Source organism: Epinephelus lanceolatus, chromosome 18 (assembly GCF_041903045.1).
Source record: "Epinephelus lanceolatus isolate andai-2023 chromosome 18, ASM4190304v1, whole genome shotgun sequence".
Taxonomy (NCBI): domain Eukaryota; kingdom Metazoa; phylum Chordata; class Actinopteri; order Perciformes; family Serranidae; genus Epinephelus; species Epinephelus lanceolatus.
The window spans coordinates 42,684,169-42,701,749 of record NC_135751.1 but is presented as its reverse complement, the minus strand read 5'-3'; the positions used below and the strand labels follow the sequence as shown (position 1 = coordinate 42,701,749).

The window sequence follows — 17,581 nt, the reverse complement described above, 5'->3', positions numbered from 1 at the left end:
AACATTTGATCAAGATTTGTCTTTTAATTCTCATTTAAAACAAACCTCACGGACTGCATTTTTTCATCTGCGTAATATTGCGAAAATTAGGCCTATCCTGACCCGAAAAGATGCAGAAAAATTGGTCCACGCTTTTGTTACCTCTAGGCTGGATTACTGTAACTCTCTATTATCAGGTAGCTCTAGTAAGTCCTTAAAAACTCTCCAGCTAATTCAGAATGCAGCAGCTCGTGTACTAACAGGAACTAAGAAACGAGATCATATTTCTCCTGTTTTAGCTTCTCTGCACTGGCTCCCTGTAAAATCCAGAATTGAATTTAAAATCCTACTGTTAACTTATAAAGCTCTAAATGGTCAAGCTCCGTCATATCTTAGAGAGCTCATAGTGCCATATTATCCCACCAGAACACTGCGCTCTGAGAACGCAGGGTTACTCGTGGTCCCTAAAGTCTCCAAAAGCAGATCAGGAGCCAGAGCCTTCAGCTATCAGGCTCCTCTCCTGTGGAATCATCTTCCTGTTACGGTCCGGGAGGCAGACACCGTCTCCACATTTAAGACTAGACTTAAGACTTTCCTCTTTGATAAAGCTTATAGTTAGGGCTGGCTCAGGCTTGCCCTGTACCAGCCCCTAGTTAGGCTGACTTAGGCCTAGTCTGCCGGAGGACCCCCTATAATACACCGGGCACCTTCTCTCCTTCTCTCTCTCTCTCTCTCTCTCTCTCTCTCTCTCTCGTATTCTATTACTGCATCTTGCTAACTCGGCCATTCTGGATGTCACTAACTCGGCTTCTTCTCCGGAGCCTTTGTGCTCCACTGTCTCTCAGATTAACTCATATCACAGCGGTGCCTGGACAGCGTGACGTGTGTGGTTGTGCTGCTGCCGTGGTCCTGCCAGATGCCTCCTGCTGCTGCTGCCATCATTAGTCATTAGTCATACTTCTACTGTTATTATACACATATGACTATTGTCACACATGTATACTGCCAGATATTAATACATACTTTCAACATATTGTACCACAGTAGCCAGAACTATAACTATAATATTATTACTTTCATTAATGTTGTTGTAAGCTACTGTCATTACCTGCATCTCTCTCTCTGTCTCTCTCTCTGTCTCATTGTGTCACATGGATTACTGTTAATTTATTATGTTGATCTGTTCTGTACAACATCTATTGCACGTCTGTCCGTCCTGGAAGAGGGATCCCTCCTCAGTTGCTCTTCCTGAGGTTTCTACCGTTTTTTTTCCCCGTTAAAGGGTTTTTTTGGGGAGTTTTTCCTGATCAGCTGTGAGGGTCATAAGGACAGAGGGATGTCGTATGCTGTAAAGCCCTGTGAGGCAAATTGTGATTTGTGATATTGGGCTTTATAAATAAAATTGATTGATTGACAGGTATTAGAATATAACTCACAAACATTATCAGACATTTTCTGACTCACAAAATGAATGTTACAGAGATGATAAGTGAGCCGGTGCTATTTGTGTCTGTGACGTGACGTCAGCTGGACTCACCTGACCTTTAAAGGTCCAGCGTGTCAGATTTAAGTCTCATTTATTTTGCCTTCATGTATGAAAATAGATTTGTTAATTTCAAAAGTTGGAAACATCACTATGTGTCCTTTATGACGTCATAGATACAGCCAATGGATGGCGCCAGAGGGCGGAGCCAAATATTTCACACAACAATAAACGAGGCTGTAATACTGCTGTGCTCTGAGAGGTCGTTAAAAACCTCCTGACGTGGAGAGAGAATTGTTTTCTCTACATTCACAATATTATATATCATTATTCCTTTCTAGACATGAATGGCATCCTTGAGGTATTTCAATCTGGTTTTAAAGTCCTACATAGCACTGAAACTGCACTTTTAAAATGTTTTAATGATCTTTTACTTGCTACTGATTCTGGGCACTCTGCCTTCTCTTGCTTTTAGATCTCACAGCTGCCTTTGATACTGTAGACCACAGTATTCTCATCTGAGTGCGTAGGCATTAGAGGTACTGCTCTGGACTGGTTCAGGTCCTGTCTGTCCGACAGAAGTTTCTATGTTTGTCTTGGTGACACTGTATCCTCCCCAGCGCCTCTCCCATGTGGAGTCCCTCAGGGTTCTGATCTCAGGCCAGCTCTATTCTGCCTCAACCTGCTTCCCTGAGGATCTATTTTTAGGAAGTATGGCATGTCATTCCATTGTTATGCCGATGACACTCAAATTTACTTGCCTTTGAACCAGAAAAATTCTAATTCACTAAAACCACTATTGAACTGCCTGCAGGATGTTAAATCCTGGATGGCCCTGAATTTTTTCAGCTTCAGTGAAGCCAAAACTGAACTTTTGTTATTTGGACCCAGTGGTGCCCGTGATGTATCACATATTGACTTGGGCTCCCTGGAAGCATACATAAAACCTACTGCAAAAAATTTGGGTGTGGTATTTGACAATGATTTGAAATTTGATAAACAGGTAAATTCGGTTGTCAAATCCAGCTTCTTCCAGCTGAGGCTTTTATCTAAAGTCACGTCCTTCTTATCTTTCTGGGTTGACAACCCAGAGTTGAGACCAGGACTCAGAGTCGCAGTCCTACAGGCTTCTCTGAGCTTCCAGTTCAGTTGACCACCCATAGTTTTATACAAACGGTGTCTGTCCCCCGACCACCTAAATTATTTAAATCTAAAATTAAACAAAGAGGAGTTGTGCATAACAACCTCATAAAAATTAAAACCTCTTCTGTGACAGAAAGACAAAACAGGAGAATTAAATACGGACTGTTAAATATCAGGTCTCTATCGTCTAAAGCAGTGTTAGTAAACGAATTAATATCAGATAATCATATTGATTTACTCAGTCTCACAGAAACCTGGCTGTGTCAAGATGAATATGTCAGTCTAAATGAGTCCACCCCTCCCAGTGAGTAAACGATTTATTATGAGGTAACGAGAACACAACCATTAGATCAGATGAAGATAAAGATAGAGCTTTAAAGGAAATAAATGTTTACATTTATTGTGTCATATCTGACATTCAGTGAGAGTTTATTTTATCTTAACCTCTCATGATGTTGAATGAAGAAAATAAATAAACTGTTTGTCTGCAGCTTAAGGAGCTGCCGTTTGTGTACAAGTTGTGTGTTCATATCCTATGTGTGTGTGTGTGTGTGTGTGTGTACTCACTGATCTCCAGCTGTCTCTGGATGCGGTCCTTGCAGCGGTCGCGGTACTTGGACTGCGTGGTGTTGTACTCAGTCATCACCTCCACAAACTTACGTGACAGCGTCGAGTGCTGCAGGACAACAGAAGACAGACAGAAGACGAGACAGAAGACAGACAGAGAGGACGTCAGCTGTGGGTTTTAAAGGCAAATTTAGAAATCAGATATTTCCATCAGATTTTAGGTTTTTATTTGTCACATATCTCCAACACGGTGAAGAGAGCGGCTCTGACAGGACATTAAATACAACTTTACAGAGAAACAACAAAGATCAGATGATCTGTACAAAATATAAACATGGTGCAGATAAAGGGGGCGGTGGAGGTGACTGTGTCAGGAGTAAGCAGCGACCTCGTTCAGGACGTCCTGAGGGAAGAAGCTCGAGTTCATCATGACAGATTTTCACCTGTAAACAGTTTTATCTGAATGAATGTCTGTAAATGTTGAGTGAGTATCTCATCGTGTGTGTGTGTGTGTGTGTGTGTGTGTGGAGGTTGTGTAAGGAGTTGGAGCTGCAGTTCTGCTCTCCTCCACAAGGAGGCAGCAGACTGATGGGGAGGAAGGAGGGAGGGAGGCAGCAGCCAATCACAGAGCAGAATGCTGCAGGGTCACAGCAGACAGGCTGCAGACTCCCTGAGTTCAGCTCTGTGACAGCTGAGCGCTGATTTATTCACTTCCTGTTCATATTTTACACATCAAGACATATTAAAAAAATATAAACATAGAAGCCTGTTATTCCTTCACTTTTCACTGAGCATGAATCACTCATTCACTGCTGAGTTTGAATGATGCAAAAAGAAAAACGACAAAAAAAAATAAACAAAAAGTAATCATACTCCAGTTTAATGTGTGTGTGTGTGTTTACCCCTATGTTTAAATTATTTAAATGCTGATGCTCTGCACGTGTTCTGCATTCATTCATTTATTCATTCATTCATTCACTGGAGAGGTTTAAACACTCCTGTGTGAGATGTGAGTTGTTCATGATAATTACGTCATTATTTTGTTTTGTGAAGGTAAATGATGAATGAATGAATAAAATCTTCACACTCAAAAAACTAAGTTGCTTCTCAGATGAATTCAGCGCAAAAGAAAACAAACAAATAAACCAACAAACAAAAAAAACCTAGAAACCTCGCCGACTGGTTCTGATGATGTCACTTGTCATCCTGTGCGTGTGTGTGTGTGTGTGTGTGTGTGTGTGTGAACACCTGGACCAGACTCACCTGTGTCTTACGGATCCTGAGGTCCGCTGATGATCTGTTGAGACCCTCCTCCTGCTCGATGCTCTGCTCGATTGCTGCAGAAACACAAACAGGGACATTTCAGTTGATGCTCTTATTGTGAAAGTCTTGGCTCCATTCACCCCGCCACAATAAAACAACAATTGTCTTCAGTGTCAGACAGTAAACAGATTAAACTCGTCTGGGTCACTTCATGACACAACGTCAACAAATCCAGATCATACAGGAAGGAAATATGTTTCTGCATTAACATGGGAGGATGCCAATGAAGCAATATTACATCAAATGGCCAAAGGGGGGCGCTATAGCAACCCATTGAAATGTCAAACTTTGAATGGGCATATCTCATGCCCCGTATGTCGTAGAGACATGAAACTTTGCACAGAGATGCCTCTCCTCATGAGGAACACATTTGCCTCAAGAACCCATAACTTCCGCTTATATAGATTTTCCACCATTTTGAATTTTTTGAAAAACACTTCAAATGGATCTCTTCCTAGGAAGTTTGAGCGATCTGCATGAAACTGGGTGAACATAATCTAGGGACCAATATCTAAAGTTCCCTCTTGGCAAAAGTTGGAAAACTTACTAAAACTGAGCTTCTATAAGGCAATGAATATTGCGGAGGGCGTGGCTCATCACATAAAGGTGTATAACATCTCAAGGGTTTCACCCATCACCACGCAACTTTGTAGGCATATGACCACACATAATCTGAGGGGACCCCTCCATTATTGAGCCCATCAAACAAAATGGGGGCGCTAGAGAGCTCATTTCTTATCTAGGCCTAACCGCCATATGGATTTTTACTAAACTTGGTAGATATGTAGAACAGGACGCCTCAAGGTGACTGGAGAAATTTAACTCTAATTGGCAACTGGGTGGCGCTATAACAACAGAAAAATGCTTCAAAATGGCTAAAATGCGACCGATCGCTGTGGCTCCCCCTGTGGACCAATGTTGGTGTTGTTTTCTAATGTTTGGTATGACTAAGTCATGGTATGGTATGCTGTACTCAATGGGTATCAACCAGTGATTATTATTATTATTATTACATTTATTATTATTTCCAGGTTTAGTTCTGGATGAACTGATCGTCTTCTCTTTCTCCTTACTTAACACACAACAGTCCTCCTCCTCCTCCTCCTCCTCCTCCTCCATCAGCACCACCTCATCGCTCTGCTGAAGCTTTAATACTTTCTTATTCACCCAGGGAGACACAGTTTAATAAAGCGTGTGGATATTCTGGTCTGCAGACGCCCACAGAGCTGAGAAACACTCGCAGTCAGCACTTAAGTCCTCGCAGAGATTCACAACAACAACAACAAGTCGAGGACACAGATTCTCCAACAGAGACAAATCTGCAGGACCAGCTCTGAAACGTTTTGCTCCTGAAATGTGAAGTCGTTGTTTGACTCGTTCTTCTTCGTGGGTCTGAGTTTGACATCGTCTTTATGACACATGAACAGCTGATTGTGTTAATGGAGGACAGGTCTGATCAGAGACACACCTTCCTTCATCAGTATGAACACACACTGTAGTTTATTTTATACACCGCCCTGCTGACACAAACACTCACTGCAGCACCCAATGCAGATTAATCTGCCACTGAAAATAGTCCCTGAATAAAGTCATTATTTCCTCCTGTGAACAGCTGTTCAAAGGAACGACTGGTCAAACTATAGATCTGTGTCTTCACAGATCCTCAGCAGGAACCAATGAGCTCCGAGCTGAGAGATGCAGACAGGAAGTCAGATGGACAGACACACACACATGGTTTGAGTCTGAAAAACACCAGAAAGTTTTCAGACTGGGTAAAAAGAGATTAAAAGCTAATGTTAGGTTGTAAACAAACCACTCCACAGTCACATGACGTAACGTCACCACCACAATGAGGCTGTAAAGTCGTGTTCAGTGTGAGGACGTTCTGTAGTCTGATGTAGCCACTTGTGTTAAGACACAATCATGGAACAGGACGTGAAAGTCTCCTCAGCTTGTGTTAACCATAGATGTCTAATTAATTCAAACACTGAACCAAAAACACACTGACTTCAAGATGAGTGAACAGAAAGTGCTAACATGCTAACATGCTAACATGTTAACATGCTCACTCATCTCTGGGGTTTAGGACTTGTTCCTGCAGTCGGCTAAACGTAACCACGTGTGTGTGTCGGCTAAACGTAACCACGTGTGTGTGTCGGCTAAACATAACCACGTGTGTGTTTCAGCTAAACATAACCACGTGTGTGTGTCGGCTAAACGTAACCACGTGTGTGTTTCGGCTAAACATAACCACGTGCGTATGTTGGCTAAACATAACCATGTGTGTGTGTGTTGGCTAAACATAACCACGTGTGTGTGTCGGCTAAACGTAACCACGTGTGTGTGTCGGCTAAACGTAACCACGTGTGTGTTTCAGCTAAACATAACCACGTGTGTGTGTCGGCTAAACGTAACCACGTGTGTGTGTCGGCTAAACGTAACCACGTGTGTGTGTCGGCTAAACGTAACCACGTGTGTGTTTCGGCTAAACATAACCACGTGCGTATGTTGGCTAAACATAACCATGTGTGTGTGTTGGCTAAACATAACCACGTGTGTGTGTCGGCTAAACGTAACCACGTGTGTGTGTCGGCTTAACGTAACCACGTGTGTGTGTCGGCTAAACATAACCACGTGTGTGTGTGTCGGCTTAACGTAACCACGTGTGTGTGTCGGCTAAACGTAACCACGTGTGTGTGTGTCGGCTAAACGTAACCATGTGTGTGTGTTGGCTAAACGTAACCACGTGTGTGTGTGTGTGTGTGTGTGTGTGTGTGGGCTAAACGTAACCACGTGTGTGTGTTGGCTAAACGTAACCACGTGTGTGTGTGTGTGTGTATCGGCTAAACGTGACCACGTGTGTGTGTGTGTCGGCTAAACGTAACCACGTGTGTGTGTTGGCTAAACGTAACCTTGTGTGTGTGTTGAATGAAAAAAACATCAGTTGGTGGTGTTGTACTGATGTAGTGCTTTTATTTTGAAAGAGACAGTATCAAACTGTACATTTCCTGTGAAAACAGAAGTGTATTTTGAAAACAGACAATGCATGTAACAGGCTGAAGTTGACACGGCGTCCCAGAACGTCAACAACCAACACACCCAGGGTACCTTGGACGTCATATGCAGACGTGGAAAGTCCATGAGCAAACGTGGACATGTGACGAGGTCACAGTGAGGATGATGATGGTTTGTTTTAATGCAGGTGTTGCAAACTGTCAAAACTCTTGGCAGCTTTTACAGTCTGTGTTCACTTGAATCACAAGATGGCCGCTTGCAGCTGTATTCTGTATAACGATGTGTTTTATGTCATAGAACAGAAGGTGAAAGTCTCTTCAGTCATCTAATTATTATTTGTATTATTTCACATGTCTAACTAAAAACACACTGACTTTGAGACCAGGGAACAGGAAGTGCTAACATGCTAACATGCTAACTCCATATTGATGATAAATAACGTGGATGATCATGTCGGCCATAATCAGGCAGCTCTGTGTTTGACAAGTTGGAAGTTAGAACTTGTATCAATACATACAAATCTGTGTGTACCGACGGATTCAAAGCTCTGAAAAATATCTGTATATTTTGGGCAAATTGACGCAAAGGGTTTATAATGTATCGTATGTGTGATGTCATCGGCGGCCTGTGGGAGACGCTGCCACCGTCAGCTGACTGTGAAGCTTCAGTTTGGCTGCAGGTGAAGTCCTGTGAGGTCAAATCTGTGTTACACAAAAATCACAGCTGATAATTAATTCATCAGCTGGAACTGTGTGTGTGTGTGTGTGTGTGTGTGTGTGTGTGTGTGTGTGTACGCCATGGTAACCAGCTGCAGGTCTGTCCTGGTGTCATGTGACTCTGTGATGTCGGTTTGTCTCCAGCGAGTGATGAGACGAACTGAAGCGCTTATATAATGTGTGTGTGTGTGTGTGTGTGTGTGCTGGCTCGTGGCCCAGCTGCTCTCTGCTGGATCCACGATGACTCAGCAATATCACACCGCACTGATGGTGTGTGTGTGTGGTTTATTTGTGTGTATTTGTGTGGATTTTTGTGACAGTGAGATAAAACTGGGTGAGTAAGCAACAGATTGTGAGTCCTTGTTTGTGTGTGTGTGTGTGTGTGTGTGTCAGTGTGTGTGTGTGCATGCACGTGTGTGTGTGTGTGTGTTTGTTCTTACATAAAATGGAATTGTTTTTGTGACCAGGAAAATCAGAGACGTTCTGAGCCTCATTATTTAAATATAATAATAATAATTTATTTGTAGATCAATGATCTAAACAAGGTCACAAAGTGCATGTAAATAAGAAACAATAACATAAAATATTTTTTAAAAATTATAAAAAATTTAATTAGTTACACTACTTGATATAGTACTTTTCCATTACACCCCATAAAACTAGTACCTGTGTATCTCCTCAAACTTCATGTGTGTCTCTGTGTGAACGTCACAGTGATCACTGCTGAGTGCAGCTGAGGACAGACAGCTTCTTTTTACCTGGAGGTCTTCAGTTACCTGTGAGCGGTGTTTTCTCAGAGATCTGTCTGACAGACGGAGAGTCACTCATGGAGCAACATTTCATCCAGCACATATCCAACCACCAGCTTCATCACTTCTCTGTGTCTGCAGCTGTCCACCAGTAAAGTCCAGTTTGGCTTGTTTAGCCAGTGCAGAGCTACAGCCGACCTCTGAGCTGAGGAGGGCTCAACTTTGGTGGGGTGTATTTCCTGGAGCTTCAAGTCGTAGTCAGTGTTTCACAGGTTTGAGGATGTGTTTTAGTCCAACTTCCTGCAGCAGCAGAGTTCTTGTCGTCTTTCCTCCGACAGAATCAAAGCAACAAGAATATTTCCACCTGCTGAGGTAAAATATGTTTCCATCTTCATCACCAGCTACCTTGTGACATTCTTGTGCAGCTCCATGATCACGGAAATGAGTCAGCTGATGTGATGTTGTATTTCAAGGCAGTAGTGACGTTATAACAAAAGTGAGGTTGTAACAAGTTGTTTGGTTTTGGAGAAACTGTGATATTATTACTGTCAGGCGTTACTGCCAAACACTGCAAATGAGGTATTAAAAGGGAAACTTTCTAACGAAAATATGTTTTTATAAATGATTTAAAAACAAGCCTGATCTCTTCAGGCAGAAAATTCCAGAGCCTCGAGGCCTTGATGGCAAAAGCCCAGTTTCCTTTAGTTGCCAGCCTCGACCTAGGGACGACTAGTGAGGATAGGCTCGGCTCAGCTGTATAACTGGGGGCGAAACCACTGTTGAGCTTAAAAGTTCTTCTTGTCGGAGTTTGGGTGCAGAAAATTGCAAGTCATCCATTTCTTGTGCTCACACAGCTAACATTATATCGTTTAAAGGACAGGTAGATTTGTGAGTCATCAGCATAACAGCGGTGGGATACTCCACTAACATGGCTGATAATGCTTTCTAATGGAAGTATGTAAAGTGAAAACAGAACAGGACCAAGAATAGATCCCTGCTGCACCCCACACATCAGTGGAGCTGAAGACGAAACAAAATTACCAATGGACACAGAAAATTCTTTGAGAGATATGATTCAAACCATTTCAGAGCAGTTCCAGATATGCCTACACACGATTTAGTCTACTGATGAGAATGTTATGATTGACAGTGTCGAATCGAAGTCAAGAAGCAGTAAAATAGAACATTACCAAACATCAGCACCCATCAGTCAATCATTGGTGACCCTTAGGAGAGCCCTTTCAGCCATTCTATATAATGTTTTGTTTTCGTTTTGGATGACAAGAATGGCAGAATAGCGGTACTGTGGAGCATCCGGAGGAGACCCATGCTGACATAGGGAGAACATGTCAGAGCACCTGGTGGAAACCCACACTGACATGGGGAGAACATGTCAGAGCACCTGGAGGAAACCCACACTGACATGGGGAGAACATGTCAGAGCACCTGGAGGAAACCCACACTGACACAGGGAGAACATGTCAGAGCACCTGGAGGAAACCCACGCTGACACAGGGAGAACATGTCGGAGCACCTGGAGGAAACCCACGCTGACACGGGGAGAACATGTCGGAGCACCTGGAGGAAACCCACGCTGACACGGGGAGAACATGTCGGAGCACCTGGAGGAAACCCACGCTGACACGGGGAGAACATGTCAGAGCACCTGGAGGAAACCCACGCTGACACGGGGAGAACATGTCGGAGCACCTGGAGGAAACCCACGCTGACACAGGGAGAACATGTGGGAGCACCTGGAGGAAACCCACGCTGACACGGGGAGAACATGTCAGAGCACCTGGAGGAAACCCACGCTGACACAGGGAGAACATGTGGGAGCACCTGGAGGAAACCCACGCTGACACAGGGAGAACATGTCAGAGCACCTGGAGGAAACCCACGCTGACACAGGGAGAACATGTGGGAGCACCTGGAGGAAACCCACACTGACACGGGGAGAACATGTCAGAGCACCTGGAGGAAACCCACACTGACATGGGGAGAACATGTCAGAGCACCTGGAGGAAACCCACACTGACACAGGGAGAACATGTCAGAGCACCTGGAGGAAACCCACGCTGACACAGGGAGAACATGTCGGAGCACCTGGAGGAAACCCACGCTGACACGGGGAGAACATGTCGGAGCACCTGGAGGAAACCCACGCTGACACGGGGAGAACATGTCGGAGCACCTGGAGGAAACCCACGCTGACACGGGGAGAACATGTCAGAGCACCTGGAGGAAACCCACGCTGACACGGGGAGAACATGTCGGAGCACCTGGAGGAAACCCACGCTGACACAGGGAGAACATGTGGGAGCACCTGGAGGAAACCCACGCTGACACGGGGAGAACATGTCAGAGCACCTGGAGGAAACCCACGCTGACACAGGGAGAACATGTGGGAGCACCTGGAGGAAACCCACGCTGACACAGGGAGAACATGTCAGAGCACCTGGAGGAAACCCACGCTGACACAGGGAGAACATGTGGGAGCACCTGGAGGAAACCCACACTGACACGGGGAGAACATGTGGGAGCACCTGGAGGAAACCCACGCTGACACGGGGAGAACATGTGGGAGCGCCTGGAGGAAACCCACGCTGACACGGGGAGAACATGTCAGAGCACCTGGAGGAAACCCACGCTGACACACGGAGAACATGTGGGAGCACCTGGAGGAAACCCACGCTGACACAGGGAGAACATGTCAGAGCACCTGGAGGAAACCCACGCTGACACACGGAGAACATGTCGGAGCACCTGGAGGAAACCCACGCTGACACAGGGAGAACATGTCGGAGCACCTGGAGGAAACCCACGCTGACACGGGGAGAACATGTCAGAGCACCTGGAGGAAACCCACGCTGACACAGGGAGAACATGTCAGAGCACCTGGAGGAAACCCACGCTGACACAGGGAGAACATGTCAGAGCACCTGGAGGAAACCCACGCTGACACAGGGAGAACCTGTCAGCTGGAGGAAACCCACGCTGACACAGGGAGAACATGTCAGAGCACCTGGAGGAAACCCACGCTGACACGGGGAGAACATGTCGGAGCACCTGGAGGAAACCCATGCTGACATGGGGAGAACATGTCAGAGCACCTGGAGGAAACCCACGCTGACACGGGGAGAACATGTGGGAGCACCTGGAGGAAACCCACGCTGACACAGGGAGAACATGTTGGAGCACCTGGAGGAAACCCACGCTGACACAGGGAGAACATGTCAGAGCACCTGGAGGAAACCCACGCTGACACGGGGAGAACATGTCAGAGCACCTGGAGGAAACCCAAGCTGACACAGGGAGAACATGTCAGAGCACCTGGAGGAAACCCACGCTGACACAGGGAGAACCTGTCAGAGCACCTGGAGGAAACCCACGCTGACACAGGGAGAACATGTCAGAGCACCTGGAGGAAACCCACGCTGACACAGGGAGAACATGTCAGAGCACCTGGAGGAAACCCACGCTGACACAGGGAGAACATGTCAGAGCACCTGGAGGAAACCCACGCTGACACAGGGAGAACCTGTCAGCTGGAGGAAACCCACGCTGACACAGGGAGAACATGTCAGAGCACCTGGAGGAAACCCACGCTGACACGGGGAGAACATGTGGGAGCACCTGGAGGAAACCCACGCTGACACAGGGAGAACATGTTGGAGCACCTGGAGGAAACCCACGCTGACACAGGGAGAACATGTCAGAGCACCTGGAGGAAACCCACGCTGACACGGGGAGAACATGTCAGAGCACCTGGAGGAAACCCAAGCTGACACAGGGAGAACATGTCAGAGCACCTGGAGGAAACCCACGCTGACACAGGGAGAACCTGTCAGAGCACCTGGAGGAAACCCACGCTGACACAGGGAGAACCTGTCAGAGCACCTGGAGGAAACCCACGCTGACACAGGGAGAACATGTCAGAGCACCTGGAGGAAACCCACGCTGACACAGGGAGAACATGTCAGAGCACCTGGAGGAAACCCACGCTGACACAGGGAGAACATGTCAGAGCACCTGGAGGAAACCCACGCTGACACAGGGAGAACATGTCAGAGCACCTGGAGGAAACCCACGCTGACACAGGGAGAACATGTTGGAGCACCTGGAGGAAACCCACGCTGACACAGGGAGAACATGTGAACTCCACACAGAGGTGCTCCCCCATCCCGAGGTTCAAACCAGGAACCCTCTTGCTGTGAAGTGACAGTGCTAACCACTGTACCCCCTGGCCGCCATGTGCTACAACCGATGATGACTAAATCAATTTTTTCTATTAACAAAAATATGAGAAATTTATTTATGTAGTTTTATTAAAATACTGCACGGGTACGAACACACAATTTGAAACAGACACAGTGAGACAACGACTTTTCAAGAAAAGATCCTGTGGGCTCCACCATGCACCCCCTGAGGGACGACACATCTACAGTAGGAAACAGACTGCAGTGTGTGTGCGTGCATGTGTGTGTGTGTGTGTGTGTGTGTGTGTGTGTGTGTGCGTGCGTGTGTGACAGGACAATAACAGTCAGGCCTCGTGGGAACTCCAATTATAGCTTTATCTCCACCATCACTGCTATTCTCAGACTGCATATGTACAGTCTGCGTGTGTGTGTGTGTGTATCAACATAACGTGTGTTCATCTTTCCTCAGGCCTGTGTGTGTGTAGTCAAACCTCTGGCTGTTCACATTAAAGCAGTGATGTCCTTGAACCTTCAGCATGAACCAACACAGTGTGTGTGTGTGTGTGTGTGTGTGCGCGTGTGTCTGTGTCTGTGTTACTGTGCGTGTGTGTGTGTGTGTGTGAGGCTGTCCCAGCGATCACAGCCTGATAAATCACCACCACTGTTTCTGAATATTTTCTGCTGCTGCAGCTGAAGGTCGACTGAATACCGTAAATCCTGTAATAAACTGATCTCCCGATGAAGGTAAAACACGCTGACACTCTATAACATCACATATGATACCGTTTGTATATGAAAACATGTTCGTGGTCACTTCCTGTCAGCGTTACAGATCAGAAGCGCAGAGAGTCGTTGACTAGAGATGATACGCCGTCTCATTGTGGTCACTTCCTGTCAACCACGTGCTTTTTACTACGTTACAGAGCGTAGCGTTGGCAGCGTTGTTTTATTCAACTCCTCTTTGGTCTGAACTGGACTTGACAGTGTGTAACGGGTGCCCTGTGCGTTGCTTTGAGACGCTGAGGGGTGTGACAAAGCATCAGTGCATGAAAACTTGGGGACATATGAGATCTAATATTCTTTTCTGGACGCTCTCTTTCATTATTTGGTGCTTGTATGTGTTTAATTGTAGAAGATGAAGATGTTTCCAGAGAACATGTCTGCGTACCTTTTAATTTTGAGCGAACTTTATTGGCTGTCTTCTTAATGTCAGCTGTGAGGTCCTCCAACTCCTGCTTGGTCTCTGCAAAGACAAATTAAAACAGACAGATTATTATATTGTCTCATTTCAAAATAAAGTTTCTGACTATATCACCGTGTATTCTGTGCTCTGAGCCAGGCTTACAGTTTCCCTCTGCTTCCAGTCTTTATGCTAAGCTAAGCTAAACCCCTGAACACACACACACACACACACACACACACACACACACACACACACCAGATTAACATCCATCTGACCCTCAAAGAAGAGGTAAATAAATGTTGAACTGTCCCTTTAAGGCTTCAGAGTCTGAACACTTTTATAAGGAGAGATTTTGGCAGCAGAAAAGGTCACAACAGAAAAAGAAGTGAAGTTGGTGTTTGATGATGTGTGTGCAGAAACAGTAACATCACATCATGTCAGCCACGTTGGAGGAGGGGAGCTGTGTGTGTGTGTGTGTGTGTGTGTGTGTGATAACTGCAGCAGTGCAGTCAGATTTACGAGCGCTGCAGTGCCATTCAGCCTCTTCTACCTCTGACTCACCCTGTTCTCTCCGTCTGACCGCCTCTCTACTCTCTGTGCAGCTCAGCAGCTTTTATTAGCCCGAGACGCTGAAGCTCGGAAATACACAGAGGCCGATAATACGTGCAGATTTTATTTTAAAATTTGAGGTGATTTATGGAAACATTTCAAGTAAAAGCAGGAAGAGAAAGATTAATGTCTGTAGTTGTTCTGTAGACGTGAGTTTAAAGATGAAACCATTATTAATCTGTGTCCATTTCTTTGTTTCCCTGGCAACAAAAGGGAGAATAAATAACAACAAAAACAAACTGAACAACATAAAAAAACCCACATCTGTATCGTCCCAGAATTTCAAAATCAGTGCGTCTCGACTGGGCACGTGCACAGACTGACTCCAGGTGGTGTCACCCGCCCCGTCTGCCCTCTAACTACATAAGGGCCTTTTTTCTTTCTCTTTTACTGTTAGTAAACAGCGTGAGGTTTGCTGGTGGGCGGGGCTTAGCTGGAGGCAAAACAGTTCTCCACAGACATTAGCTAGCACATTGTGTTGTCTTGTTTTAGACGATGGAGGAAGATGATGTGAGTGGTGCGTTCAGAAACACTCATTGTGAGTGTGGGAGCGCACTCTGACACAAACTGGAGCGTTGATAAATTGGGAGCGCTGAATGTAGCGTTGGGTTATCCAGAGCAGCGCACTCTCAGAGTGGCAGAGCGCACTCTGGACACTCTGTCTGTGGAGACGGAGCAGCAGAGCGCCGAGCGGAGTGAATGTGTGATTAACTTAACCGTTGGTTCATTCATGTAGAAATATAACGCTGCGTTTCTTCCACCAACAGGGCTCTCATTTTAGTGTAGAGCGTCAGACTGAATTTACCAACGCACCATGTCAGGTCACTCACTCTCCGGGACCACCAGTGTTACTTGAATAAGTAAACACTGACCAACGGGACCAGACTGGCCGACCCGTATGCTCTCACTCAGTGGATGGATGATGTCACAGGAAGCCAATCTTACAAAGGAGGACCACACTTGTTTGTTTGCTATGGAAGCTAACGTTAGCTAATGTGCTAAAAAGTTAGTGTTGCAGAGAAATCCAATATTCCTCTTAATCCCTCCCCAGCAAAATAGATATGTATGTAAGCGAAACATGTTACTGTATATAACTTTATTTGTTAAAATTAATGCTTGAGCACCTGTTCCCAAAAATGGCCGTGCACATCACTGGTCTCAACTAATAAACTCTGAGCATTAATAATCAGGCTGAATGTGACAGGAAGGTGACACATGAGGTTCCTGTTTGACACAAACTCAACTCGTCCTCCATGTTTACTTGTTGTTGATAAATTATTCAGGATCATGTTCATCTCAGTGAAACTAAAAACTGAACATGAGTGTTCCCATTTTCTGTTGCTTCATATTTGGAAATGTTCAGATTTTCACTGCACCACATTTTTCTGACAGCCTCATTAAAAACAAACAAACAAACAAACATATGATGTCACTACAATCCACCCTGCAGTAAACAAAGCTTCTGAAAATGACTCCACATGGACGAACTCTGACATGAAATGCTCTGACACCTGTTTGTTACTGATATAATCTGATAACACTTTAAAAGCAGTCATTCCTAATAATGAGTACTTTGACACTTCGAGTACATTTTTCTGATTATACTTCGACTGAAGTAACATTTGTACTCGAGTATTTTCAGACTGTGGTATTTCTACTCTCCACTCTGTCCCCGACAGGCTTTTACTTTGCAAACTGCTCTGCAGCTTTTATTTTGTAACATGTTCTTCCTCCTTGTCTTTGTTGTGTGTTTTGTTTGTGTGTGTTTCATCATCATCACAGCAGACACAGTTTATGATTTGATTGGTGAAACGTATTCGTTAATCCATTAGCGTTAACGAGGCAGATAATGATCAGTGTAAATCCTGGTGATTCCACTTGAACACAAACACACACACACACACACACACACACACACACACACATTGATTGAGTGACAGCGTGGACAGCCAATGAGAGGCAGGCGCTGAGCTGAGTCTTTATGAATGGCTGCGATTAATAAGCAGAGCTGCATCTGAACTCCTCTCCCTCTCACTACAACTCCCATCATGCATTATTCAGGCAGAAACACTGGAATGCATTTTGTATGATGGTCTGTTGGCAGCGGAGAGCGAGCTGACCCAGAACTGAGGAGGAGGAGGAGGAAGAAGAGAGAAAGCGACGTGTTTTCACCAGAGGGAAGAAGAAGAGTCTGAAGTGAAGTGATGTTTCTACACGACAGGAATCTTTCTTCACTTCAGAGGATGAATTTATATCACATCTCATTTATTCATAATCTCATTTATCTCTGAGAGTCGTCTCTGACATCTCATATTAACACAAATATATATCATATAAACTCCAGAAAAAAGATATTTAAACTCTTGAAAAAATTCAGTATTTAAACTCTAGAAAAAAAATTGATATCTAAGCTATTGATAAATTCAGTAATTTAAACTTCAGGAAAAAAATCAGTATTTAAATTTCAGATAAATTTTAATATTTAACTTTAAATTCTAAATAAATTCAGACTCTCCTCTGTGCTGAAAACACTTTCTCTGGTTAACGTCTACGCTGCTCTCACTTCTTCTTTGGTGTTTAATTTCAATGGTGCAAAGTTTCTGTTGGTGACACTC

General features: G+C 45.0%; 1 protein-coding gene across 1 annotated transcript in view; it reads right to left on the bottom strand.

Moving 5' to 3' along the window:
- Nucleotides 1-17,581, bottom strand: part of stx1b (syntaxin 1B) — a 78,211-nt gene that overhangs the window by 10,263 nt on the left and 50,367 nt on the right. Inside the window, exons 4-6 of the mRNA XM_033643781.2 lie at nt 14,343-14,417; nt 4,436-4,509; nt 3,173-3,281 (exon numbers count right to left, since the gene is read on the bottom strand). Of these exons, the coding sequence (XP_033499672.1) occupies nt 3,173-3,281; nt 4,436-4,509; nt 14,343-14,417 (258 nt within the window). The remainder of the gene's footprint in view (nt 1-3,172; nt 3,282-4,435; nt 4,510-14,342; nt 14,418-17,581) is intronic.